Raw genomic sequence first — 26,371 nt, 5'->3', positions numbered from 1 at the left:
AGCGTCACGCAGAGTGCGCCGTGAAGGAGGAAGCTGCGTCACGCGTGCCCGCCTGCCCTGGCCACGTGACGCTGACGCGCGGCGCCCCCTCCCGCCGAGGGCCGTTGCCGAGGGGAGGCCCCTCCCCCGCAGCGCTGTGGCGGCGGCACCGGCGACCTGGGAGCGGAGCACCGGGCCGATGGCGGGGGACGAACGGGGCCCGCGTACCGCTGGGTCGGGTGACGGCGGGGGACGGGGAGGGCCGGGAGCAGCGGGGAGAATGGGGGGGGGGGGCGGCGCTGTTTACTGCACCGTCACTCCCCCCTCCGGCCTCTACTGTCATGGCGACGGGGGAGGGGCCGTCACGTGAGAGCGGAGGAGGCGGGAGGGGAGCGGGCCCATACCACGTGACCACAGGAGACGCGCCGCGACGGCCGCTCCAGGGTCACGTGAGGCAGGCTCCATTCCCCTCCTAGCGCCCCACGGCTTATTCCGGTCACGTGGCCTCCCCCTGCCCGCCCCATGGCCCCGGCAGCAGCCCGACCCCCGTAGCGCCCGCTCCCGCCCCGGGCCCCTCCCGCCGGCAGCAGCCGGCACCCAGCACCGCCCTCACGGTAAGGAGCGCGCTGGCGCGGGGCTGGGGAGGTGGCGGTGCCGGGCATTGTCTCTGTGGGGGGGCAGTGGGGCCCGATCCTTCTCACGGCCGCGTTGCCCAGCGGTTCTTTCCGTCTCTCCTGCCTGCCGAGGCGCGCGGCGGTCCTTAGCAGCCCGCTGTTCCTCCGTACCCGACCCAGGTGTGGCTGTTTAACGGTGGCGGCCTCGCCGGCCGCGGGTGCCGTAGAGACGGGACCGGGAGACGCGGCTGCAGCCACCGGTATCTGCCCCATAGGGAGGGGAGCGGCGGGGAGGAGGCAACCCTCCGCCGGCGGGATCGCGGCGGTGGCAGTGGGTTTCACCCGAGCTTTGGGCGTCGGGTGCGGGCGGTAGACAAAGAGGTGCCCTCGCAGCGCCTTCCTAGGCAGCGGCCACCGTCTGCCAGGGCCGCCAGGAGCCGGACGGAGCCGCGGCAGTGCCCGTGCAGGATATCCTCGGGCACGTTTCGCTGCAGGCAGAAACACTGTATGAAGGTGATGCGGTCGCGGAGGAAAGCCGAATCGACCCTTCAGAATGGGCTCAGGGGCATAAACCTCATGTGGATTCCATCAGTTTATCGCGATGCTTGCCGGTATCCAAGACCAGTGGCACTTAGCAGCTCCCAGCGTTACCGTGGGCTGTATTTCATTGGCAGGCCTGGTGCTGCCCCTCCGGGTGCTGCTCTGCTGGCTCCCGGCCCCACCCAAACCGTCAAGAGTCCTGCTGCCTACCTGTGCCACTGCAGCTCAGTCTGGACCATTAGCGTGGATATTCTGCTGTTCCCTGTAGGGAGTGGAAACCTAGCAGCAGGGACTGCATCAGTTGTCAGAGCTTGCCTGCCTGCCTGTATCTACCCTGACCGGATCAGGATTATTACAATGTGTAAATGTTTCCTTTATTTATGATTAGAGCTCCATATGGGAGGAGACTGGAGTGAAATGCTGGTAATGGAGAGCATTCAGAACAGGTTATAAGGAACAGACAAGAGAGATATTCAATTTTAAAAGTGGTTAGAAAGAGTTGCTGCATTAAGAGGAAAGGCAGCTGTTGGAATTGGACAGTATTTCCAGAAGTTCTGTCCACTCTCATAGATCTGGGAGGTTGTAGGTGGATGAGCAAACAGGAGGACCTTGTGTTGACTTTTTATGCCAATACTGAGACTTCCTGATAGACCCTGCCAGTTGTAAACTGCACCTGAGATTAATACCCTCAAGGCATGGTTGATGACAGGTCATACCCCATGGGTTAGGGCTATGGATTGATCTAAGTGCTTTCTAGAACTCCTAATCGTAATTTCAAAAGCTCTGCTGCTGGAGAATTCCGAATCAAGCATTTCTGACCTTCCTATTCTGGAAGATACTGAAACCAGAGAAATATCTGTCTTTTAAAGTCTGCAGCTAAAGAACTCTAATGCTTCTGGTTTTTGTAGCAGGTTAACATTATAGTTAATGCTGTAAAATAACAGAATTTCTCTTGTGTGCACATTTCAGTTCTTGCCCCTTTGAGCAGCAGTGTCATCATCCACAGTACTGATTCTTGGAAACTCGAGTTGTTAAATATAGAGATTAGGAGATTTGGGCAGGCACAAATAAACCATTGATGGCTCTCAACCGACTGTGTAGTAAGCCTTAACCATCCAAAAAGAAAAAAGTTATGTGCTGTGTGTCCTTAGTGAGGACGCGGCCTTACCCTGTGCAGTTTATAGGGGACCATCCTCATACTTTTTTAGCAGCTGGGTGAGATTTCTATTTTAGAAGTTTCCCCTGTACTAGTTGTAACAAGAAGCCATTTTGTTTTCATTAGTGAGAGATGGTAACTTTCCTCAATTTTTTATTCATTCTGATGTACTCTTCAAAAGACAGCTGGGGTTTTCTCCATTTTGGGTAATGCTTACTGAGCTTGTGAGTTGTATCATCCTACTGCCACTGTAAATTACTGCACGAAAAAGGATGCAGAGCAATGACACAAATAAGAACAGCTGCGAGCTAGTGTGTTCACCCTCCCAGAAGGTAGAATGATCTTCTCCTGGGATAATTGTGAGTTCACAGACTGCACACTGCAGGGTACTGTTCTAGAAGGTTGTGCTTGTAAAGGAGAAGTTGCTAGGTGCCGATCGTTGTCTTCTGTAGTAGAAAGACTGGTTGTAGGTGGGTGAAATAGCATGGTAGAAAAGCAAAGCAACTTGCATCAGAATGAGGCTATGGAAACACTTTCCCTTTTCTTTCTGTTCAGTACAGGTTTAATTTGTTTGCATTCTGTGGCTTTGTCTCTACTGCATTGGGTAATAATGACCTTAAAGGACTGTAAAGTAATAAAGGGAGAAAAAAGTCAAAAATCCTTACTCTTGCATATATTGAGCTGTGTGTGTATGCATATACATACATATATATAGATTACATGTATATTACATGTATACATATGTATATATAAAATACATATATTGATTATATTACATATGTATATAATCTTTCATCTTGCATATATTGTTTGTTAGTCTGTGGCCAGCTGCCTTTTTCCCAGTAAGGATAAGGACCTGATGAGAGGCTACAGACATGGAACTGGAAACTATAAAATGGTAGAGTGAGTAGCACTGGAAGAGAATAACGATGCTGGGGAGACTGTAAAGCATTATGCTAGGAAACGGTCCTGAAATCATGCCATACAGTTTTCTTTGAGAGAGAAGTATTATCAGGGCTGCTCTGAATGTGGCCCAACTTGTTCCAGTGACTGCTGCAGTGGTGCTGATGTGCAACCCCACATTCAGCTCAGCATCACTGAAGTCTCTGGCAAAGCTTTGGAGGACTGAAATGATGGAGTGAAGCCTAAGTGCAGAGCCCTTTTGCCATTAAGTCTTTCAATTTAGTATTTTACTTAACTAATTTCAGAGATGGGTATGTAAAACTTGCTGAAGAGAATGCTCTGCTGCTGTCCGGGCTGTCACAGTAAATGTCCTGTCTTGCTTCTGTTGTCTTTGTTTTTTTTAAGATACCTACTAGTAGTGCAATAGCTGATGCAGATTGTTGATGGAAGTTTGATGTGGACCTCAGCAAATATTACAGGTATTCTAAAGCATATGAAACCTAGAATGATAGAATGGTTTGGGTTGGAAAGAGCCTTATGATCATCTAAGTTCCAGTCCCCCTGCCATGGGCAGGGACACGCCACACTAGACCATGCTGCCGAAGAACATGCATATCAGCATTTGAACAGTGTTTCACGTATTGATAGTAAAGTTTATGATGTACAAAATACAGTAGTTGAACAGACTAAACATTTACAGTGAACGTACCAAAGATGGAATCTTTTGATAGGTGTATGACAGTATGTTCATAGAATGTGGTGATACTTGTGGTATCCTTTATCTCTTGAGAAATTTAAGGCTGTAGACTCAACCTGCAGAGAGGAATGATAGTGACTGCTGGGGGGAGAAGAATGCAAAAGGCTTGTTGATGTGAGACTGGCGACAAAATTACCACTGTGATGAAATAGGTGTAACATTAGTCCCTCGGACTTCGGAGGAGAGGGACGAGGGACGGGAAACTGCCCAGCTGGAATAAAGCATGCAAAACATTGTTCTAGCCCACCACAGTAAGAATAGGAGTGTAGCTGGGCTACTTTATCCTTAGCACAGAGAACTGCTATTTTTCACATACCTTGTATCCTTCCCTTTTCCGAAATGACTTAACATCTGCCATTCACACTGAAGAAGAGAACTGCTGCCAAATGCCAGAGGAGATTTAGAATTTGTGCCATTTCTGAGCTTGTGTCTCCTTCTGAACTTGAAAAAACAGTAAAGGAACATTAAAACAGGAAAATTTTGTTATTGGTTTAAGGTTTGCAGGTCTTTTACTGAAGCAAAAGCAGTATCAGTAGCAAGGTGAATTATTTAGGTAGCTGGCAGTATTTTATTTAAATAAATATCTTGATTGCACTTACAGAGGGAAGCATGTTTATCTGGAATATTTAAAAAATGGTGTAGGCATTAACAAGTAAATGTGGGTGTAATACTTTGATACAGATAGGAGTATTGAAAGATTTGCAGCAAGTATAATTATACTAACCAGCTCAACTGTATGTTTTTAATAGCTCCTTACAGCCACAATGGCAACATCATCTGAAGAAGTGTTACTGATTGTAAAGAAGGTACGTCAGAAGAAGCAGGATGGAGCTCTCTACCTTATGGCTGAAAGGATAGCATGGGCACCTGAAGGCAAAGACCGATTCACAGTCAGCCATATGTATGCAGACATAAAATGTAAGTGAGCACTTTCCCTTTTCCAGCTTCAGTAAGCAGTATTCTGATAAACATTTAAATACAACCCAAAGCATATTTGCCATAAAACACTGGTGAATAAGTTGGGAAGGTTAAAAGGGTCTGAAGCTTTGACTAGGTTATTCTGTGTAGCAGCAGAGGTCAGGACCATGCTGAAGTATCACTCAGTTTATTAAGGATGCTACTACAGGACTTCTGTAGTCTCCAGCTGTTTAAGTTATACTGCATTTACTATTAAATTTTGATAAACTTCTGCAATAAATTAGAGAAATAAGCCATGCCATCTACTTGTGGACGGAAGGGTGGGAGGAGGGTTGAGGAAGAGTACAGGATTTTCAAGGTCTAACACAGAAACTGACATGTCATCTGTTAAACTATGCATCTAAAGCTGTTCCAATTTTCATATAAAGTGACCCTCAGTGTTTTACTTTCATCCAGTAGACCATAGCTTCAGAAGCACTAGCTTCTGTAGCTTGGCCTAACTGGTAACATTCTGATGAAGCGTTTACTGTTGCAGTAGCAGAGTACTTGTGAGTCAAAACTGAACAGTAAATGTCTATAGCATGCTGCCTTTCTGTTTCCAATTAGTGCTCATATTCCATGTGCTGTAATGCCAAAGAAGGAATAAAGTTGTATGTGTCACTTGGTAAAGGTTTAATGATTATTGCTGTTTAAAGTTACATACAAGTACTGCAGCATGATCAAAAATGTGTGTGAAGAATCAGAACTAATATGCTGTTTTCTTAAATACAGATGTAGTAAGGGGTTTAAAAGCTCTGTTCACCTCAGGTAATCAACTTTGTGAAGGTTCTATTTAGCTATTTACTTAGACTTCAGCAGCTTATATTTTAAAAATGTACATGTATAGGCATTGAAGTCAACTTAGATGAAAGATGCTCTTTTTTGTCATCCAAAATTAAAAAATGGGGGGAGATATTTGTAAATTTGTGATAGCAGTGATGATTCAGTGGTGACATCTGGTTCCTGTCTCCCAGTTGCACTGGAGAAAGGGGTAAGATTCAAAGTTAAGTTAGTGCCATTTGCAGTGCTACACTGAAGTCAGTATAGCACAGCAATACGTAAAAGCAGTTGTTCTAGTCTCTGCTCCTTCTGGTTATGAGAAAGGAAGCAGGAGTTAGGGTTCTTTTCATGAGTCATGAGGGTGTAATAGTACCTTGGAGGCATTGGCGATCGACTCTGGGAGTACTAGTAGCTAAATGTGCTTACCACACCACTTCAGACCAGCGTAGCTTTACTGTCAATAGACATGCTGTTACCCCACCCTGCATCTTCTTTCTTACTACTTTTCTTCTGTTGGAATTGATCCAGCTGGAAAAACAAAAAGGGGTCACTTTTCAGTTGATTGGTTCCTTGGTTCAGCTTGGTGCACAAATACTAAAACTCATACAAAAAAGAGAGCAGGAAGAAGTGGAAAGGAGGTTGTAGCCTTTCAGCAGCAGCCTAGTCTGGTACCAGGCTAGAGTGTCCATGTGATGACAATATAATTTGCAGCAGTTTTCTAATGGAAGATGTGGGGAATGCAAAGATAAATGAGGTCTCCTGAGCAGTAGCTGAAGGATACTGAACAGTAGACTGCTGGTGTCTGTGTCTTGTGTTTTAGACTGAACAAGGTGCTGGGTTCAAACTAATTTAAGGGGAAGACTATGTTCCACTTTTATGGCTGGAATTCACACACAGGATAATGGTATTTAATTGGATGATGAGGATAACTGCTTATAAGCAAATACTCTAGGGAAGAGTGTTCCTTGTATAAGCTTACTGTCTTTGGCTAATTAATACTCTCTGTGTAATCTAGGCCAGAAAATCAGTCCAGAAGGTAAAGCTAAAATTCAGCTTCAGCTAGTGCTGCATGCAGGGGACACAACCAACTTTCACTTCTCCAATGAAAGCACAGCAGTGAAGGAGCGAGATGCGGTAAAGGATCTTCTTCAACAACTGTTGCCCAAGTTCAAAAGGAAAGCTAATAAAGAACTTGAGGAGAAGAACAGGTAAAGGGAAAGGAACCTTAATGTTGGTTTTGCTTGGACTTTTTTTGGTGTTTGTTTGGCTTCTGCTTTAGTTGTTACCTAACTGCAGTGTGGTTTTGCTAACAGTTGTTATTGCAACATCGTTAGTGATACAGCATTCGTTTTCCTAGTATAAATCTCTCCGCTTCCAATTTAGAGGCTGTTCACTGAGAATTATATAACTGTGACATGTTGAGACTGTACCTGTGTTCTCAGTGACATGTTCTTGAGGTGTAAAGGCAGCCAACCTGGCTGCCACCCAGTCTGTTAACCACGGCTGTGAGACAAATGCACCCAACTGGCAGTCTGTCTCTTTAGTCTCTTAATAAGTATATATGTATTAGCTAGAAAGTCTACTTTAAAGATTTTTTTCCTTCTTTTCCAGAAGTTCTCACCTTTGATTTGTGATTTCTTCCCCTTCCTCCCTCCTCCCTGTATGACCTCTTTCCCCTCAATTTTTTCCTGGTGTTTTATATGCTTTACTGAATTGCAGTATTTTCATGCTGCATCACTTGAGATGCAGTAGTGTGTGACTTGGGATACAGGATGTTTATTCTAAAAATGTTTTGAGAAGACATTTGGGGCCAAAGTCCTTTTCCCAAAAGGGCTTTTAAGCTATGCTTCCGTTCCTCTAAAATACTTGTCTTAAACCGGTCCTTGTGGCCATAGAGCATGCTTACACTTCTCTGCATCTCCCCAGATGAGTTTCACTTTATTCTAGCATCTGCTATGAATCCTCTATCTATTCCCTTCCATTTCCAGAGACTGTTCTAGCTTTGAACTCAGCTGAGTTAAAGCTAGATTTTTTAAAAACCTAGGAACATTGCCTCATTGGGCAGGTAGCTCTTTACAAGTAGATTTCCCAGGTAAGAGCCTTGTGCAGGAGCTCTGACACATGCAGGATTAACTGTTTCTAGTACTGCAGGGACCACAAGGGTCTACGGCAGTGCAGACTGCTTTGGCACTATCACCATCCTAGTTTCTTTATATTACGTGCCTTATTTCTAAGACTTTTAATGCTGATTGTTTGGGCAGTCTTAGCTCTGGATCTTTGTATCCTTAAATGAGATTTTACAGTATTACGCCATGTGGCAATAAGAGCTTTCCTAGTTACAGGGAAGGCAGAATCTTTGCACGTACTCGGTCACAGTCTGTTACTTTGATTAGAAGTCCAAGTCTCGTGGCAGGGCTTCACTAGCTTAATTTTCAACTGAAAGGCAAAAAAGTTTCAGTCTGTTCTAGAAGGCATACTACATCCAGAGTCCCTGTGGCTCTTCCTTCATTTATTCATACGTAGGGGTCAGGTACATACCAATACTCCAAGTTTTAATGGAACAATTAAAATAAGACTGGTTCCTGCTGCACTAATTTATAGAAATGGCCACTAATCCATATTTGTACCAACAAGAAAAACTGTGGTGGTTAAAATACAATAGGGATGTCCTGCACCAAGTCTTCTTTTCCACCTCATCCTACTTCATCCTTAGAGCAGCTACAGACTTTCATTCAATCCGGATTGCAGTTTATCCGTGTTCTGCCCTGGATCATTTATTAGGTATTCATAAGATCCCTATTTTTGTTTGTTTGCAAATGATCAAGACCTTTAGGTACAGGTCAGAGATCATTGAGGTTATTGGCTGATTATGAACACACATGCATGTTTCCCTGACAATAGCCTGGTTGGTCTCAAGTCAAGCGTGCAGCTGTCTGAAAAGCTGCTTAAACATGAATTAAGTTTCAGGTACATGCATTCTTTGCATTTTGGATAGTAAGGGTGATACTTTATATTTGGATGATAACTTCTGCAAATGTTATTCTGTGGTGGAAGTAGTGACACTGAATGTTTCTGTAGCAATTGTGCTGTATGTCATAGTTAAGTGATGGAGATCCTACTGTCACCAACAGAAACACAAATGAACAAACAACTCAGGATAATACATGTTTTAAGGTACCTCATCCCCCACATTTTGCTATGTGTGCTCTTGCAATAGAAGAGAAACATGTAAGTACTGAATTTTAAGATATTAAATGGGAATTGGACAGTGCTGAAATCTCTTCCTGCCCCATGAGAGCATTGTTACAGAAGTTCAGGAAGTTTTGTTGTGCTTTTACACTTCAGGAGACTCCAGTCCTGGATGTGCAAAGACACAAGAGCACCACAGAATATTAGGATAAGATGTTAATCCCATAGTAACTTTTTCTAGGCATTATTGTTCTCTAGGATTTAATACTATTCCTTAAACATTTCTTTTTAGCCCTGAAGTCTTTTAGGGCAAATACAGCTATGGAGGTTGTTTGCTTACACAGTCTTGTTAAGAAATGCACAGCATTTTGAAAGTAGTTGGTTTCTGTTCCTTTTGTGAACTCATGCTAGTTATGGAAATCCTAGTGACTTATTCTGCAGTATTTCAATTCTGTTCAATACATTCTTTTACCAGAATGCTGCAAGAAGATCCTGTTTTGTTTCAGCTCTATAAAGACCTTGTTGTGAGCCAAGTAATCAGTGCTGAGGAATTCTGGGCCAACCGTTTAAGCCTGAATGCAGGGGATAATTCTGCAGGACCTAGTAAGCAGGATGTGGGCATCTCTGCAGCATTTCTGGTATGTTGAACCTCTCTAGCTTAAACGATTTTAGAGCAAACCAACTGGGGAAAGTGTTCCGAGTTCTGTTCACATACTTTATTCCCATATACTTTAATAGTGTTCTTTCCTGGTTCCTTCACATATTTCCACACATTGGTGAGACTATTGCAATCATAAAGGAGAAAAAAGAACAAAAGTAAAGGTTTCGGTTTCAAATCTGCAACCTCAACATTCTGACAATTTAATCTGCTCAATTTGCACTTTAAATTGACAATAGGCCGTTGTTCTTTATACGTCTGCCTCCTGTTAAACAGGAATAACGGTAAACTTACAGTCACTAAGTTACATTGTATTAATGCCATAAGTTCAAGAGTATCTCTGCTGCACCATTGACATACATAAATGAAGCTGCAGAGATTTTCCAGTTTTATTCTCTCCCCAGTTTTTTCTTAAACATGCTTTCAGCTACTTGAAGAGCAACTTGTATGTATGAAAACTTGTTTTCTCTCTCTTTTTCCATCTTTGTTATGTTACCCATTTGTAGAAACCATGCCTCAGTAATCTCAATGCAGTCTAAAAGTAACCTAGGTACAATCTTTAGATTCCTTCCACAGATGTATTTCTACTTTTGCAACAGAATTAATACATGCTGTGACTCTCTAGTGGGAATCCCATTTCCACCTTTGTACTGACTGCACACACATCAAGTGTTTGGGAGGGAAACAGGAGGTGGGAGCAGCTTTATGACTTAGCTGCTATACTTGTTTTTTCCCACCTAGAAGTACCTGAATCATTTACCAAATGAACTTGATGCCTCCGATTTCCTCTCTCTCATTATTCTTACATCTTGACAATAAAAAAGCAAAGCACCACACCCACTGAGACTTTCTAAACCAAATCCTTCATAAATAACTTGTTGTGTTTGTATACTCTGCATTTGTGAAAACGAATTTCATATATTTGTGTGTTCTAGTTCAAGTTAAATAACTATTGGCTCTGCTCAGAATGAGTGTTTCTCTAGGAAGAAGGTGGGACAAAACTTAGAATTTAGATGTACAGGAAGAGGAAGAAAAGAAGGCAGCTTATGCAATCATGTACTTTTTCCTGTTACTGAAAATTGGTCTGAGAACTTGCTTGCTCCAGAGCTTCCTAAAGAGATCACTGAGATCTAACTTGCAAGTTCTGACTGAGGCTCACCCTCAATTTCTAAATTCATTGCTATTTGCCAGTTATATGGAGATGCTTTCAGTGTGTAAGCAAATAAGGTATGAGAACCATAAATCCTTTTTTGTCACTTCATTATCATCCCTGATTATTCACTAGCTGAATTGTTGCACACACATTAATGGATTAAGCATATGCAGTAAACATGCCTATTTTTACTGTGAAACAAGAATATATTAAACTAAGCACACATTCTTTTGACTGATAGAATGGTCTTTGCTTTTCATCTTCTAAAATTTACAATCTACTTGTAGAATTTTGCCTTTAAGTGGAAATGTAGTCATTCTAAAAATACCTATTTATAATCAAATATGTTATGGATTATTGGAGGAAGAAGATTATTTTATCTGCAGCAGAATTTGACTGCAAGATGCTAGTTTTTTTCCTTCTCCAGTTACAGAGGCATTCAGACGTGACTGGTTTTCTTCCTTGTATGCTCTTTCTTAGGCTGATGTACGGCCTCAAACAGATGGCTGCAATGGTCTGCGGTATAATTTGACTTCAGATATCATTGAATCCATATTTCGAACATATCCTGCAGGTAAAAACAGTGCTTTATGAAACAAATACATACATTTAAGATTTGGTTGGTTTGGGGTTTTTTACCATCTTGCTGTGGGAAGACTGAAATGTTAGTCTGAGCCTGGAAATACAAAGCACCATATATTCAGTCTTCTGGATGATTTTCCCTGACTTGATTGAGGGGTGGGAAGAAGCATGTGTTAAAACATGCATTTGAAATGAGGATTTGATTTTGTTAAATGAAAACATTTTAACTTGTGCATAGAACTTTTGGTTGTTCGGAATTTTGGTTGGTTGGTTTGTTTGGGGGGGTTGGTGGTTTTGGGGTGTTTTTTTTCCTTAGATTGTGAGTATGTGTTTGGTTCCCATGTACTCTCCTAGTCAGAATTTCAGTTAATTGTTATTTTTCATTAAACCACCTTTGGGAAGAAAATAATCTGATTTCCATCATCCCCCTGCACTATACTGAATTACTAGAATTCTGGCTAATCAAACTTCTTGTGTGTCTGCAGTTCAAGTTAGAGTATTCAGACCACTGTTACATGCATTTATTTCAAAGTATTAGCTAGCATTGCGGGGCATAAAAAGAAGTACCTGTTTGCTTATGCTTAACTACTGTGTTCCCTTAGTTTAGTTGGAATGAATGAAAGCAGCATTAGACAAAAAACAAGGAAGGAAGAAAGCAAGGAAATTTTAGCGTAAAGTACCATACTGGGATTTGCAGAACAGTTTGCAATCACTGCTGGTCTTGTTCACAGTAAAAATGAAATATGCAGAAAATGTTCCACATAACATGACGGAGAAGGAATTCTGGACACGATTTTTTCAGTCTCATTATTTCCATCGGGACAGGCTCAATACAGGCTCCAAAGACCTCTTTACGGAGTGTGCCAAACTGGATGAAAAAGGTAAGGTTTTTGACTTTGTGCTATAGGCTGCAACAGTCCTAGCTGTCTCATAGACCCCAACACTCAAGCGGTCTGTCTAGTAAATCTAGGAAAGCTGAAGTTTTCTTACATTTGTTCACTAGGCATGTTGTTTGTCAAACTGTGAAGTGAAAGGTACAGATGGCCACTGGAAGTTAGCTATAGCTTTGGATTCTCAACATGTTTCATGGAGAGTGCCCTTCTTGAAACAAAGTAGCCTTTGGAGAGTGGTAGCAGTAGAAACCAGCTTTATTACAACTCATGCAACAGAAAATCTGCGATAAATTCTATTACGTGCTGTCATGCTAGACTGATTATTCTGTGCCATCAGTTGCTGTGGAATAATTTTGTTTATATAAGGCTTCATTCTGTGGTATGTGCACAACTTAGAGCACGTATAGCTTTTGTTATAGATCAGTTTTTAGTAATAGACAAATATGGATCTTGTTTAAAATTTTCCAGAGGAGTTGCCATCCCTGTTCTCTGTCAGCCTTTTTAATGTGAAATGTTGAAATACCATCTGATATAAGTTTTTATTGAATTTTTGAGGTAGGTTTGTAATGATACAGAGATGTGCAGAGTTGAGATCACTTAACACCATTCCTTAATATGTATTCTGACTAATGAAATCCATAACCCTACACAAGTAAAACTATCACCAGATGTAAATTGCCATTCTGCCCAAGACAAGACAGCAAAATAGTGCCAAAATTAGAAGAAACACACAACTAAGGCTTCCCAGTTCCCACATTAATACAACTAACATAACTACTAACTAATACAATGTTCAATTTTATTTGTTTGGGTTTTTTTAACCAAACAGTGATGTGTAGAAGTTGATGAAAGCCGTGCTAATTAGTAGGATGATCTTTAACAATGCCTTTCCAATTTATTGATAATTTTAAATGGAACTCTGAAAAGGGTTGAAAGCTTTAGTCATGCTGATACTTGGATATCTGCAGAACCTTTGTCTTTTCATTTAAAGGTTAAATATAATCTAATAATCCCTATGTTAGATACAGTTTTTAATGATTTTTTTTCTTTGTTTTATACAGGGTTAAAAGCAATGGTGTCTCAAGGAGTAAAAAACCCCCTGATAGATTTAACAGCTTTGGATGATTACACATTAGATGAAGTAAGTAGTTGCCAACCCCCCCCCCCCCCAAAAAAAAAGAAACCCCAGCCAACCCCCACCTTAGCTTCATTTAAGGAAAAAGAGGGTCCCTCTCCTCTTAAAATAGCTACAAATGCTAATTCTAAACCACATCACTTACTAGGCTTCTGCAATGGTTGGGTAGTCGACATTGACACAGTTGCACATGTGTGTGTAAAGAAATGGAGACTCTGCCCATAGTCCTGTATGTCTCCTGTCTGCCTTAGTTTGCTGGCTATAAAAGTAGGAATTCCTTTTTAAAGAATTATTATTTCACTTGGATGGTTTGGTTTTGTTTTTTTCTTGTCTGAAGTGGACATTCTGTTTTCTTCCTGCCTTTTAGAAGCTGTGACAACATACAAAAAGTAGCATGAAATGAAGAAGTCTTTGCATTTGTTCTCATTTTAAACATGGCTATTTGCTTGATTCAGCTTAATTTTAAGGACACTTTATACAGTTTTCTTTGTTTAGCTTTAAATACCATCTTTTGCTAAATGTATGACTAACTTGATCTGTTTTGTTACCTGCCTCCAAGTACAAATTAAAACAATTTTTATAAATGGTGTACCATAATGTGAAATTACCTAAAAATGTGCTTTTCTGCAGTTGACCTAAGTTAAACTTTGGAGTTTTAACTAATGATGCAGCATATCTAAGTTGGTTTTGTTTTCTGTAAGAGTTGTACAAAGCCAACAGTCTGGAACTGGACTAGGAGTTTAGGCTAGGTATGTTTGAATTGCTATGCAAACTGCCCTACTTTCATTTTGAGGCTGGTTAACTGCAGGCATGAAACTGTGCATAGGGCAAAGCAAGCTGCCTTTAGCCACCTGGCAACCAAGGAACACTGCCAGGATTAAGGCCTGAAGTTTTTTGAATTCCCAGTGATACCGCATCCTCCTGACAGGTGTCATTTAGCCTGTGCGCTGCTGTTGTCCCACAGGCTGGTAAAAAGAGGTCAATAAAACAATTGCTAGCTCTTAATTGCCGTCAATGCCTGTCTGTTTCATGCAGGTGATCCTCACATTTTTAAGCTAGTTCTAGTTTTACTTATAACTAGACCACAGTTTTACAAAACATTTTTTTTCTTCTCTCAGACACTTAAACTACCCAGTGTTAGCAGAATAAAATAGTCTATGGAGATTTTTCAAAGTACATAATGTGATGGTGGAGCTAGGGAGGAAAATACTGCTTCCCATGATGAGGCAGTATCACTCAGTAGAGCTCAGAGGAGGTAACGTGCAAGATTCCTGATTCAGTCTTTCTGGTTTTGGGGCAGGAGGTAGCTAATGTTGTTTTCTTTGTAGGAATATGTTGCTTCTATGGCCTCTACATCAAATGCCTCAAAATCTGCTAGAGAAAGTAGCACCACTGCCATTATAAAACGCTTTAATCATCATAGTGCCATGGTCCTTGCAGCTGGCCTCAGGAAACAGTAAGTTTCACTCTTGTGTAAAAGCTGGTTTGTAACAAATTTTAAAGAATTTCCAAAATGAAAGTAAGTCTTCAATTGCACATCCAACATTTTTGTGTAATTTTTATGATTTATAATTTTCACTTTAGAAACAAAAATACCTTTACATTCCATTTTACTTTAACAGTTTTTCTGAGATGAAAAATGCTAAGTTTTAGCTGAGTTACCATACAAAGCAGATGAAAAAAGGAAAGGATGTTTCTGCCTTAGTTCTCCACCCCTGGTGAAGGCTGCAGAAGTAGTATTCCATTTGCTGTGTGGAGGGGAGGTCTGGCATAGGGGGTCCCTACTACCTGCCTTCCAGGAGCAGGTCTGCTGAGGCTTCCTGTAGTGGGGTGCATGGACATAAGCAAAGGAGCAAGCAAGAAGTGTGGCATAGGTAGATCAGATTAAAGATTCCTCTAGTGCAGTACCTTGCCCCAGACTAAAAAGAAAAGAATAACCAGGTGGTTTAGTATATTTGCAGTGAACTTCATGAATGAAACTTCTTCAAAGAATAATGAAATGGGCCTGATGTGAAGTCTGCTTTATGAGTGGTTTATAAACAAACATCAGAGGATTCCTACTCTTCCCAAATCCTGCAGACCTCATCTGTGATAAATCCTAGTACCTTCTGTCTAGCTGTGCTCCATCATGTTGTTGTTCTGTCTAACTGAACACTGGACCTTAATGATCTCTTCCATGTAATGTGTGTTCCAGTTCAGAAAGACAAAACAATAGCTCTCATTCTGCAACAGTAGTATCTCGGGGCTTCATATCTCTGCTAACATCTGGTTGGCATAAGCGTGTATGCAAAGCGTTTCTAATTTAGTCATGATTTTGCTGTGTCCCACTTGTGTTGCTGGCATGCTACTATTTTCTGAGGAGAGGGAGAATCACCCTCCCTTGCTGTTGTATTTCTCTCTTGACAAACAGGATTATTTGAGGAGTTGGTTCTTTCTATCTAGATCAGCTGCTAGAAATGAAGATGTACAGGGAAAAAAGTTGACATATAGTACGTGAACATGCATATAAAGTTTTTGAAACAGATGTATTTACTTTGCCTCTAGCTTATACCTTAAGTTTCTGTGAGGTATTCTTAATGCTGTTTCTCTATTTTAAGAGAAGCACAAAATGACCATTACAGTGAGACCAGCAGTACGGATGGAAACTCCAGGGATTCAGATTTCTTTCAGCCACCAATTAAAAAGGTATAAAGTTAGCTGATGCGATTCTAATTGAATGAAACTGGAAGCTGTCTGTCAGAAAGTTGCTAAAGGTTTTACGGTGCATCTAATGTGATTTGGCTTTGCTTAGAAGTATATAGAATAAGAACCTGAGGTTTTGTACTCTTTTAGTAAACACAAATAAGTTACACCTTGAAGTATTGTTGTTTATCTCTTCAGTAGTGCCTAACGAAAGTAAAAAATTTCCAAGATGCTTCTGATTGGACCCAGAAATCTGATTCTTTCCACACAGTGCATTTCTGGTTTTGCCCAACTCCCCTTTGCCTTTCCTCCAAATGCTGGAAAAATTCTAGAGAACATCCATCTGAAAGGGGTAGTGGTGTTCAGGCACCAATATTAACCTATTAAATGTATCATTTGTAAAGGGGATGATTAAACTGGCACATTGCAGCCTTCATCCTAAGGTCATAAGCTAAATGAAGTTAAATTGAAAGCATAGTGATGCCTGGTACGCTGAAATACAAGGCAACAGCTTGTTTTAGACTAACTATAGAAGCTCACAAAGTGGAAGAGAGTATTGTAATTGCTGCAAAACTGAATTGAATACTCTTGCTAGAGTTGACAGCCCAAATAGAACATGTGAAGGGGACTTAAAACCTGCATATGTTGTGAGAAAAGGTGGTAGAATACACGTTATTAAATGTAGTCAACTGCTTAGACTTTCCTGAAAACTGCAATTTTCCCTGAAGAGAAAACAGTATACCAGGACTAGAATAAATGTGATGAAAAGAGGAGAAAGGAGGAGATTTCAAAAATAGTTTTCTCATTGTACGAAGTGTAATACCACTGTGCTGTTATCTCTCACCACTAATGCTCTAGCTGTACAGTCAACACATACCTTGTGTAATTATTAGGGTTTTAGTCTTGCACTCCTTACAGCCATTAAAGCATTACTGTTTCTGCTAAGCTAGAGCTAGATGTACATAGAGAGCACAAAGAATGATCTATATATAGTAGAGCGTATTTTGAAGTGCCAGGGACTCCATGTTTTGGCCAGAACCTGCAGGAAAAGCGGTAGTGCCAAGACTTCCAAAGTGCACCCTCTAAGCAATATTGGGCACTGCTCCCTCTGGAGGGTAGACATGCTTCATTCCACACTTCGGTTTTCTTTACGGTTTTAGTAACTCTACTGCTGAGACTCAGCGAACTGGAAAAAAGCACTAGATGTATCAAACTGTATCCTCATTAGTGATGTGTATAATTATTTGGCTTATTTTAGGTGAAATTGCAGGAGGCCATTGAATATGAAGATTTATCAAAGAATAATAGCATTAAAACTATTGCACTAAACTTGAAGTCTGATAGGTAAGTTAAAATACACATGGTTATTTCAGCATATTCAGTACAGAAGGTCTCTCATCACAGCCTGCACAGAATCAGCTGATTTAGTCTCTACTGTGCCACAGTCAAGTGTGTTTAGGCTAATCTTAAAAACCTAATATGAACTTCTGGATAAACCAGCTTCCAAGTGATTCCCATTTAAATTTGTATTTTTATTTCATCTTGCTTTCCAGCAAGCTAAGTCTCTGTAAGCCTGCTTGAAGAACTTTGACCTGTAATTTCTGTGAAAGGCTAACAGACCTGCATTCACAGTTCAGCGCTTTGTTGTAGCTTACAGTGGAAAAATGTATTACGTGTGAAAATATACTCAGCTCCAAGGAAAACCCACTCCCAGGAAAAAAAAAAAAGGCAATTGGGATAGTTTGGGCTGCTCATTGGTCTGTTTTTATAGTAATAGTCCTGTTGTTTTCTAGATTTTTTGAGTATGAAAACCATAAATGTAACTTCAGAAAAGAAGTGATACTCAATGTGCTCAGTTTCAATTCAAAGTGGCATGAATTCCTCTACTCTTAATAATACTCCCAGAACTCAGTGGCACAGATAGCTTCTTATTAGCAAAGTGATGCTCAGAGATTCAACAACAGAAACTCTTTATTTTGCTGTCATACCATCCCTGACCCAACTTCTTCCGATGTGGCAATATATTTTACTTTGTCAATAAATAAGATTTAGATAGTAATGTCAACAATTACAAAGCATCTAAAATTGGAAACATTTGAAGACCAGTCCACCGAGTTTGGCCTCTATTCTACCAACACTCCTATTAATATATTTTATCTTTTCTCACCTCACAGGTATTATCATGGTCCAACTCCAATTCAATCACAGCAATATGCAACCAGTCAGGATATAATTAATTCTTTTAATAGTATTAGGCAAGAAATGGAAGCATATGTACCCAAACTAACTCAGGTATGGAAGAATACTCAAAAAAATACCCTTGATGTTAGCATCTTGCGTTCTGTGTAATTTTGTGCCTCCTGTCTACTGGAATTTTAATTTTTCAGGGCAGACTTAATTATCTCCAATAGTTTCATGTTATTCAATTTAGTTTACAACTTTAGGCAATACCTTTTGAGTTACTGAGTTTAAAATCTAAACAACAGGGACCTGATACTCTGAGTTATATTCTACTGTTGCCATGTTCTCTGAGGAAATGGTAAAAGGTAGAAAGTAGTAAAGCAGGAAAGTTATGCAACATGAAACACAGGCCAATATTATTGATCTCACCCCCTGAAGTTTAGTATGTAATAGTCTTAAAAGGTCCGTAGTAAGCAAATTTATAACTGAACAGGTCTTTTGCTCCTAAATGCACTTAGGTAGGATGTAGTTCTCACTGTGGGCTACACAGAAGCTGTCTTCTGGCAACTAGAGTGCAGCACACCCAGGCAGCCAGTCTCCCCAGCCAGTATCTGAACTTCCTCAGTTAGTAATCCCAGATTTGGCCTGATGTAAAGCAGCCACAAGTGCAAATGTGTCACATTTTTGTACAGTAATTCTCTGTCTCATTTCAGAGTAGCTGCATAGCCAATTCACATACTAGGTAAAGAAAAGGTTGGTTTGTCTGTAATTGAAGAGCTTTCACTGAAAATGTGAGCTTATAGCACTTGCAAGTACTGAGCAGACTCTTCATCAAAACTTCCATTGTATCTGCTCAACTGTATCTTTGCCATTGGAGTTCAAATACAATTCATTTAAAAATGATTTTATTGGAGAAAGTGAAATGAAGTAATTGTTCCCTCTCTCCCTTCAGGTCCTTTCAAGTGCTGATGCTGCTAACACTATTGCAGCCCTGTCACCTGGAGGAGCCCTTATGCAGGGTGGAACACAGCAAGCCATAAACCGTAAGGATTTAGGACGTAAAATACTTTAATCATATCTTACTGCATTATAAAGCAGTACCTGGCTCGCTGTTTCATCTGCCTCTTGGAATGTTACAGTGATAAAGGAAATTGTGGAAACATGCAGCTGAAATAATACTGGGCTACAGTAACAAATAAAAAGCAACAACCAAGCCACACCATGAGGGTGGTACTGGCTAACACCACTGCTGAGGCAACTGAATGAGAGAAAATTGTACAAAGCAAGTGATTAAGGTTGCAATTGATACCAAGTCCTCATATAGATAATGGGGTTTGCTTGTTCAGCATTTCTCTTTTCAATTTTTTCCTCTGGATTTTAGAAAATAAAGGCATACTCAGGGAGGACTCTAAAGAAGGTGAGGTCAAGATAATTGTCTGGAACTAGGTTTTTCTGCAGCCTGCATTTAAGATCCACAGCTTGCTGTGAAAAAGGACAACTTTCTTGTAGTCTGCAAGGGCAAAACAGACAACTCCGCCTTCTTACATCTCTTCAGCTATTCCCAAGTTCATTTCCTTTGCATTGCAGCAGGTGAATCCCTGTTCTCACAAGGCAGTGTTTATAACAGGTTTCCAGTTAACTTGTGTTACTTGGTATGAAGAGCCACAGAAGCTAATGCAGACAGCTGAAAAAGCAAGTGTAGGTTCTTTATGGTACTGAAAGAAAAGGAGTCAGCAAGCGGTAGTGAGGCTTTCTTACCCATCCCAGTTGACCTACTGGGTGCTGCACTCCATCTTGAGCTTGACCACCTTTTTCAATTTAAAAACCAGGGCAGAAACAAACAAAACCAAACCCACAAAACCCAACCAAACAGAAATAAAACCCAGCCTCATCCTAGAATTTGCTATTCACTGCTCAGTTAACTGTGCTCCTGTCATCCTCAATGACTGCTTTTTTTCTTTGGTTTTTATGATTGTGGTTCCCCCCTTCTCTTGAACCCCATTGCCCTTTCTTCTTTAAGAGTATCTGGGATCAGTTCCTTGTTCTTGCCTGGGTTTTTCATCTTCCACAGGGGGTGACCATGTTCTCATTGCCATTGTAAAAGAGAGAAGAGCTTGCAATATCCACCATACAGTATTTAGTGCTGTGCTGTGAAGAGCACAAGATGCTGGTCCCAGAAGCAGTACTGCCACACCATTAGAACAGTACAAATATACTGCTTCTAATCCTGGATTAAGTTTTATATCCATTCTTTGGCTAACATAGATCTCCCTATATATAACATACAAGCTTCTAACTATATAGTCATAAATAGCAGCTGACCTGATCTAATGCTGCTGATAGTCCTACTTCAGGTGTAAGGCACCTCAGTGTTCCTTCCCAGCCAACCTTTCTGGGATTCTGGTAGAAATGTATATTGCTATTGTATATAGAAATGTATATCTCCTTCATTAGCCTTACATTCTCTTGTTTTCATGATGGTTTTGAGTCATGCAACAAAATCTTTTTCCTGTTGCAGAGATGGTGCCAAATGACATTCAGTCTGAACTAAAACACTTGTATGTGGCAGTAGGGGAACTGCTACGACACTTCTGGTCCTGCTTTCCTGTTAACACACCATTCCTAGAAGAAAAGGTAAGAACTTCCTAGTGTGGCCCTCGTTACAATGTGGTCAGATCACGGTTTAGGATGACTGTCATTAACTTGAAGTATAGAACTAGTACGTATGCTTTAAATCAGTGCGAGCAGTTACTCGTCCCTAGAACTGAAGATCAACAATGTAAAATATTACCTTTTTTTTCAGTGGTTCTTTTGGCACTATTAAAATCAACCTTAGGCCTGTTGGTGCCCTTCAGGAGCAGTTGCAGCAAGCTAATTTCAACAGAATAGTCAGCTATACTCCAGCTGCAGATCTCATTGCCAGTTTAAAACACACAAACTAAAGCCCCCCCTTCCCCCACATTAATACACCTCCACAGTGACAGTTACAAGAAAATTTTCCTTATTCTTCTATCCATTGCAAAAACCACTCATTCATAGCTTCAAAACATACGCTGGCTTTTAGAACAAAGTTGCCTTTGAGGAGAGGTGTTTGCTGCAACCAGGTATATGAAACTATTTTTCTGTTGCTGTTCTTTCTTTTGACCTCACACGGATCACAAAGATAAAAATTTGCAGATATGTTGGATTTCGTGCCACAAAACATGGCCTGAAAATTCATGGTGCAGTCATGTCCTGAAGCAAAAACATGTTTTTGTGACTATCTTCTCTGTAGTATTTACTGACAAAGTGCTAATGATCACAGTGGCACATTGCACTGGCCTCAAAAATAAGTATGCACTCCAGAATGGTTAGACACTGATGTTTTAATAACTTTTCTTCTTCAAACTACACATATTTAAAGTAGCCCCCAGGATTAGTTATGAGGTGTTTGGTTGGAGAACAGTTTGTTAAGGGAAAGAGAACTGTGCAAAGTGATTATAATGTTGGATTCTGTCTCTTTCAGGTTGTGAAAATGAAGAGCAACTTGGAAAGATTTCAGGTTGCAAAGCTCTGCCCATTCCAAGAAAAGATTCGGAGACAGTATTTAAGCACAAATGTAAGGGGAAAATACTCTTTAATTGTGTGGGTGCTTATTAATAATTTGAATCATGATTATCAAGAGGATGGTAGCTTTGTTACTTCTTATCTTAGGGCATTTAAGGTTTTTGTTAACTAGGAAATGAGTAGAGAGAGATTGGGTAGAGTTAAGCATGCCTCCTCTCCCTGTATAACTTTCTGAATGATACCAAAAACTATCAAGAAATATAATTTAAAATTGCCCAAGTGAGACAGCAAGAAGGAGAAGTCATGTTTCACTTCCACCATGAAGTAGAACTATAACAACTGCAAAACTGTCTCACACCATGTCAGACTTGAAGTGGTCACAGAGTAAATACTGGAGCAGACAGCACAGTCAAGTGTCACTACTTCCCTGTGACCATCTCAGCTTAGTAGCTGTCTGAACTGCTCCCTCTACAGATACTTTACAATAGAGCCTCAGATCCTTTTTGTTTGGCATACCTCTGTGATTTTAGCAAGATTACTTTGACTGAATAAAAGGAAGAAGGCAACACTATCTTATCAAAGGGAGGGAAGGGGATGTATTTTCCAGTAGCTGGGACATTTAATTCCCTCTTAATGTTTCAGTTGGTAAGTCATATAGAAGAGATGCTGCAGACGGCCTACAATAAGTTCCATACGTGGCAGTCCCGGCGTATGCTGAAGAAGACGTGAAAGTGCATGCTGTACAGGTTTGAGAGCAAAATCTGCAATAGGTGTAGGAGTACAACCTAGCATATGTGCAGATCTTGTAGTTGTTGCAGGAAGACCTGCAAGCTGCGGACTTCTGGAAATGATGCTAACTGAACTTGCACATTTTTGAAAAAGAACTGAGATTAAACTTGAAAACTAGGGAGAAAAACCAAGAAAGAACCAAAACAGAAGAGCCGAGGCGCAAAAATATTTAAAAGACACTGTTTACTGCAGTTACTCAGGAACTGCTTTTGATTTGCATAAAGAGCTGCTTTCATAAATAAAAAATTTAAAGAGGGTGTATTAATAAAAATCCATTTTTCTGTCTAATTTTTTTTTAAGAAGTGTATGGCACAGGGTAGAACTCAGAACCTTTCCTTCACTGGATTCTGACATTTTACTGAATTCTGTACTTTCTGCAACAATTTAAGAATGATATTTTGAAGTACAGCTGAGACTGGTTTGCTTCAAACATCTGGGAGAGTGTAGCTGTTGGAATACAAGCTTCTGCCATGTTTCCCCATCCAATTGGAAACAAGACATTGCACTGAAAGCTCTTTGTTGTCTGGGGTCCCTAAAGGCACATGGGGGCAAACTTTTGCCCGAAGTCTTGGAATTTTATGCAGAATTTTTCCAGCCATGGGTTTTGCATGTTTTCCTTTGAGTGCAAGTGTGTGCTACTGCAGTTTTGGGGTTTTTTTACGGTGGTATTTGTTCTGAGGAGAGAATGCATTTTTAAAAATGAAATTAAATAAAGTTTCTTACAAAAGAAGGTATTTATTTTCAATTCTTAGACATTTTTATTTCTTCTCCTGTTTTCCTTCACTCTTCCCTTTTGACTGTTACACTATTTTTGGCGAATTGATAATCATTGCAAGGAGAAAAATGTGTTAATTTATCCAGTGTCCACAGATACTGGGAATCTGTGCCATACTTTGTTCCAAAAAGAATCAGTTCACATGATGTGACATACATAATACAACATGTCTTGTATTAAATGTGACTTAAATGCAAAGTGAACCCTTTACCTATAATATATGCAGTTTAATGACATCCTTGTATTTTATTGTCATCTTGACTGTACTAAAGCCCAGTATGGGCTACAGAATTTTTTTACTTCTGACTAAATGTGACTGTTACCAAGTATAAGATGCTTTTACTACAAAGACAAATCAGAGTGAGAGTATGTATTCAAAGCAAGCACAGCAGTGTTCAGCACGGCAGAAGAAATTCCCCTTAGCCTGCATGATGGCTTTAATATTAGATTTTGCCACCATTGGTATGAAGCTGAAACATGATATTGTGATGTTGGGTGGATAACTTGGAAATTCCTACAGAAGATGTATTTGTATAGCCAAGTCTGTGCTTGTTCTGTGCTGCTGCTCCATTTATGCAAGAGGGTTGTTTTTTTTCTTTAACTGGTGCGTGGAAGAAGCAGCTGCTTTTAACTTTTAATTATTATTTTTGTATTATGCTAATATTTTGGTAAAAGCTGAGTTTCAGTAAATGTCACTGTCTGCCTCAAAATTCTGTTTGGAAATGTAATGCATATTGTTAAGCCTAGTTTTCCTGTCTGCTTCTGCAGATAGATACGTGATACCTGCTCTGTGATGTTAATGTGGTTCTGCTGCCAGAAATGACTGAGCTCAACAAGAGTTATTTTTGACAGGGTGAAAGTGTCATTAGGAATAAACAGATGTATGTACAGCAATTGGGGGATGAGGTGTATATCTTGTCAAGAGTTACCTCTTGTGATAAACTGTTTCTCTAAAACTTAGGTTTAGGGTATGGCTTCATTAAGCCTAATCCTCTTGTAAGTGCAGGCAGCTCCCAGAAAGAAAGGGTAGTTTTGTTCTCCCCCAATCCAAAGCACTTGATCTAGCAATTCTGTGGCCAAATTTCAAGTGTTCAGTGAAAGCTGTAACACCTTTCGTGATATCAGAGGGCTAGGTTCAAGAAAATACATCTGATTTATGTTGTAACTGTGCCTGAAGCTATGAACAACACATTTTGAGTATGAGACTGTACTGAGACTTAAGTTAAAAGAAAAAAATCATGGACAGGAGGGTTTTGAATATTCACCTTTAATCTGAATCAGTATTTAGTGTTCCTGGAAAGACTGGGCAAGATGGTTGGCACAGTGGAAGTGGTTCAGTGCATCACAGGAGCATTTTATAGTTCAAAGGACTGTTTATAATCATTATGGGGGATGGTGTTGCAATAGCTTTAAGTTATAGCGATATCAGGCTATCAAAAAGGACCTTAATTAACAGAACTGGGGGGAAGGAAGAGGACTGATACTAAATTCAACAGTTTTGCCTAGAGACTCCATAGGCAAGGCTGCTATGCACTTCATATTGCTTTTTCAGGTATTGTGGCAATAAGGCACAGGCCCCTCCTAAAGTAAAGGAGGTAAACTAAATATTCTTCTACATTGTGTTCCCCTTTTCTGTAGCATGGTCCAAAACCCAGATTCATTCCTTAAGTTTTGAAACTGAATCATCATGCATTATATTACTATTGGAATCTTTATACTGACTTGTATTTTTAATGAGAATTCATAAAACTTGTATCATTGGCATTGATCTAAGATTTGTAGAATAAACCCTACTGAATTCTGAAGTGAAGTCTTCTCTAATGTTTAGGCTGTGTTTTCTCATGTTCAATTAAACCCCAAACGAGCTCCATTCAGGTCTAAATTGAGAGTGCTGGGTATAGCACTAGCTCAGCTATCTCTTCATGCTGGTAGAAAAGGTCAGGAGCAAGAGGGCTACAATACAGTTACTGTCAAATTATTTCATTTTTAGGGGTTGAGATTTTTTTCTGCTGCATAGGGAATCTACACCATTACAAGTGCTACTGTCCTGCTCCTGATCACACGAGTTTAAGTCTCAAGGGATTAGTACCCTGCTTATTCCATATATTGATCGAGCAGCTGTTGGTTCAGGAGAGCTGTACAGTCTCCTTTGTCAGCCACTCAGATCCAAGCCTTGCTAGTAATGGAGAAAGGATGACTTAAAGCAGATACTAAGACCAGTCTGGCTCAGCCTACCCATAGCCTGTAAATTTCAGCAGATTAAAATTCCTAGATGCACCACAAAAAAGGCTGGGCTATTTCTCTCTCAACAAGAGCTGTATCCCATTCAAGGACAGAAAGTGACATCTTTCACTGGAGCCATTCCTGCCAGTAATTTCTTCCATGCTCACAGAGTAGATCTCTAGACTAGGTAGAATAATAGAATAGTTAGGGTTGGAAAGGACCTTAAGATCATCTACATCCGACCCCCCTGCCATGGGCAGGGACACCTCACACTAAACCATGTCACCCAAGGCTCTGTCCAACCTGGCCTTGAACACCACCAGGGATGGAGCATTCACAACTTCCTTGGGCAACCCATTCCAGTGCCTCACCACTCTCACAGTAAAGAGCTTCCTCCTTATATCCAATCTAAACTTCCCCTGGTTAAGTTTTAACCCATTACCCCTTGTCCTGTCACTACAGTCCCTAATGAAGAGTCCCTCCCCAGCATCCCTATATGCCCCCTTCAGATACTGGAAGGCTGCTATGAGGTCTCCACACAGACTTCTCCAGGCTGAACAGCCCCAGCTTTCTCAGCCTGTCCATATGGGAGGTGCTCCAGTCCCCTGATCATCCTCGTGGCCCTCCTCTGGACTTGTTCTAACAGTTCTATGTCCTTCTTATGTTGAAGACACCAGAACTGCACACAATACTCCCAAGTGAGGTCTCACAAGAGCAAAGCAGAGGGGCAAGATCACCTCCTTCGACCTGCTGATCACACTCCTTTTGATGAAGCCCAGGATATGGTTGGCTTTCTGGGCAGCAAGTGCACACTGCCAGCTCATGTTCAGTTTCTCATCAACCCAATACTGCCAAGTCCTTTTCTGCAGGGCTTCTCTG

The 26,371-nt window shown here is 40.7% G+C and overlaps 2 protein-coding genes across 3 annotated transcripts in view; one reads left to right on the top strand and one right to left on the bottom strand.

The window, feature by feature from the left end:
• Positions 1–26,371, bottom strand: part of LOC133226581 (serum amyloid A protein) — a 66,013-nt gene that overhangs the window by 32,103 nt on the left and 7,539 nt on the right. The gene's annotated exons all lie outside the window — the stretch shown is intronic.
• GTF2H1 (general transcription factor IIH subunit 1) lies at positions 182–23,226 on the top strand. 2 transcript variants are annotated; one of them, XM_061380259.1, is made up of 16 exons: positions 182–593; positions 3,598–3,671; positions 4,699–4,867; positions 6,702–6,894; positions 9,351–9,513; positions 11,167–11,260; positions 12,000–12,149; positions 13,223–13,302; positions 14,625–14,752; positions 15,894–15,981; positions 17,237–17,322; positions 18,153–18,270; positions 19,112–19,202; positions 20,678–20,793; positions 21,665–21,757; positions 22,348–23,226. In XM_061380259.1, exons 3-16 carry the CDS (start codon positions 4,714–4,716, stop codon positions 22,432–22,434), a joined length of 1,641 nt encoding a protein of 546 aa, XP_061236243.1. In that variant the 5' UTR covers positions 182–593; positions 3,598–3,671; positions 4,699–4,713; the 3' UTR covers positions 22,435–23,226. The 2 variants fall into 2 exon arrangements, with proteins under 2 accessions (XP_061236243.1, XP_061236244.1); XM_061380260.1 differs by lacking the exon at positions 182–593 and adding an exon at positions 1,457–1,605 and having other exon boundaries at positions 3,601–3,671.

This window comes from Neopsephotus bourkii, unplaced genomic scaffold (genome assembly GCF_033783945.1).
Source record: "Neopsephotus bourkii isolate Nb327-2 ecotype Australia unplaced genomic scaffold, CSIRO-AGI_Nbou_v1 NB_1792, whole genome shotgun sequence".
Taxonomy (NCBI): Eukaryota; Metazoa; Chordata; class Aves; order Psittaciformes; family Psittacidae; genus Neopsephotus; species Neopsephotus bourkii.
This window is presented reverse-complemented; position numbering and strand designations above follow the sequence as displayed.

Coding starts and splice junctions, on each gene's coding strand:
- GTF2H1 (XM_061380259.1), top strand. CDS start 4,714: ATGGCAACATCATCTGAAGAAGTGTTACTGATTGTAAAGAAGGTACGT. Junction 13,303..14,624: donor ATGATTACACATTAGATGAA/GTAAGTAGTTGC, acceptor TTTTCTTTGTAG/GAATATGTTGCTTCTATGGC. Junction 14,753..15,893: donor GCAGCTGGCCTCAGGAAACA/GTAAGTTTCACT, acceptor CTCTATTTTAAG/AGAAGCACAAAATGACCATT.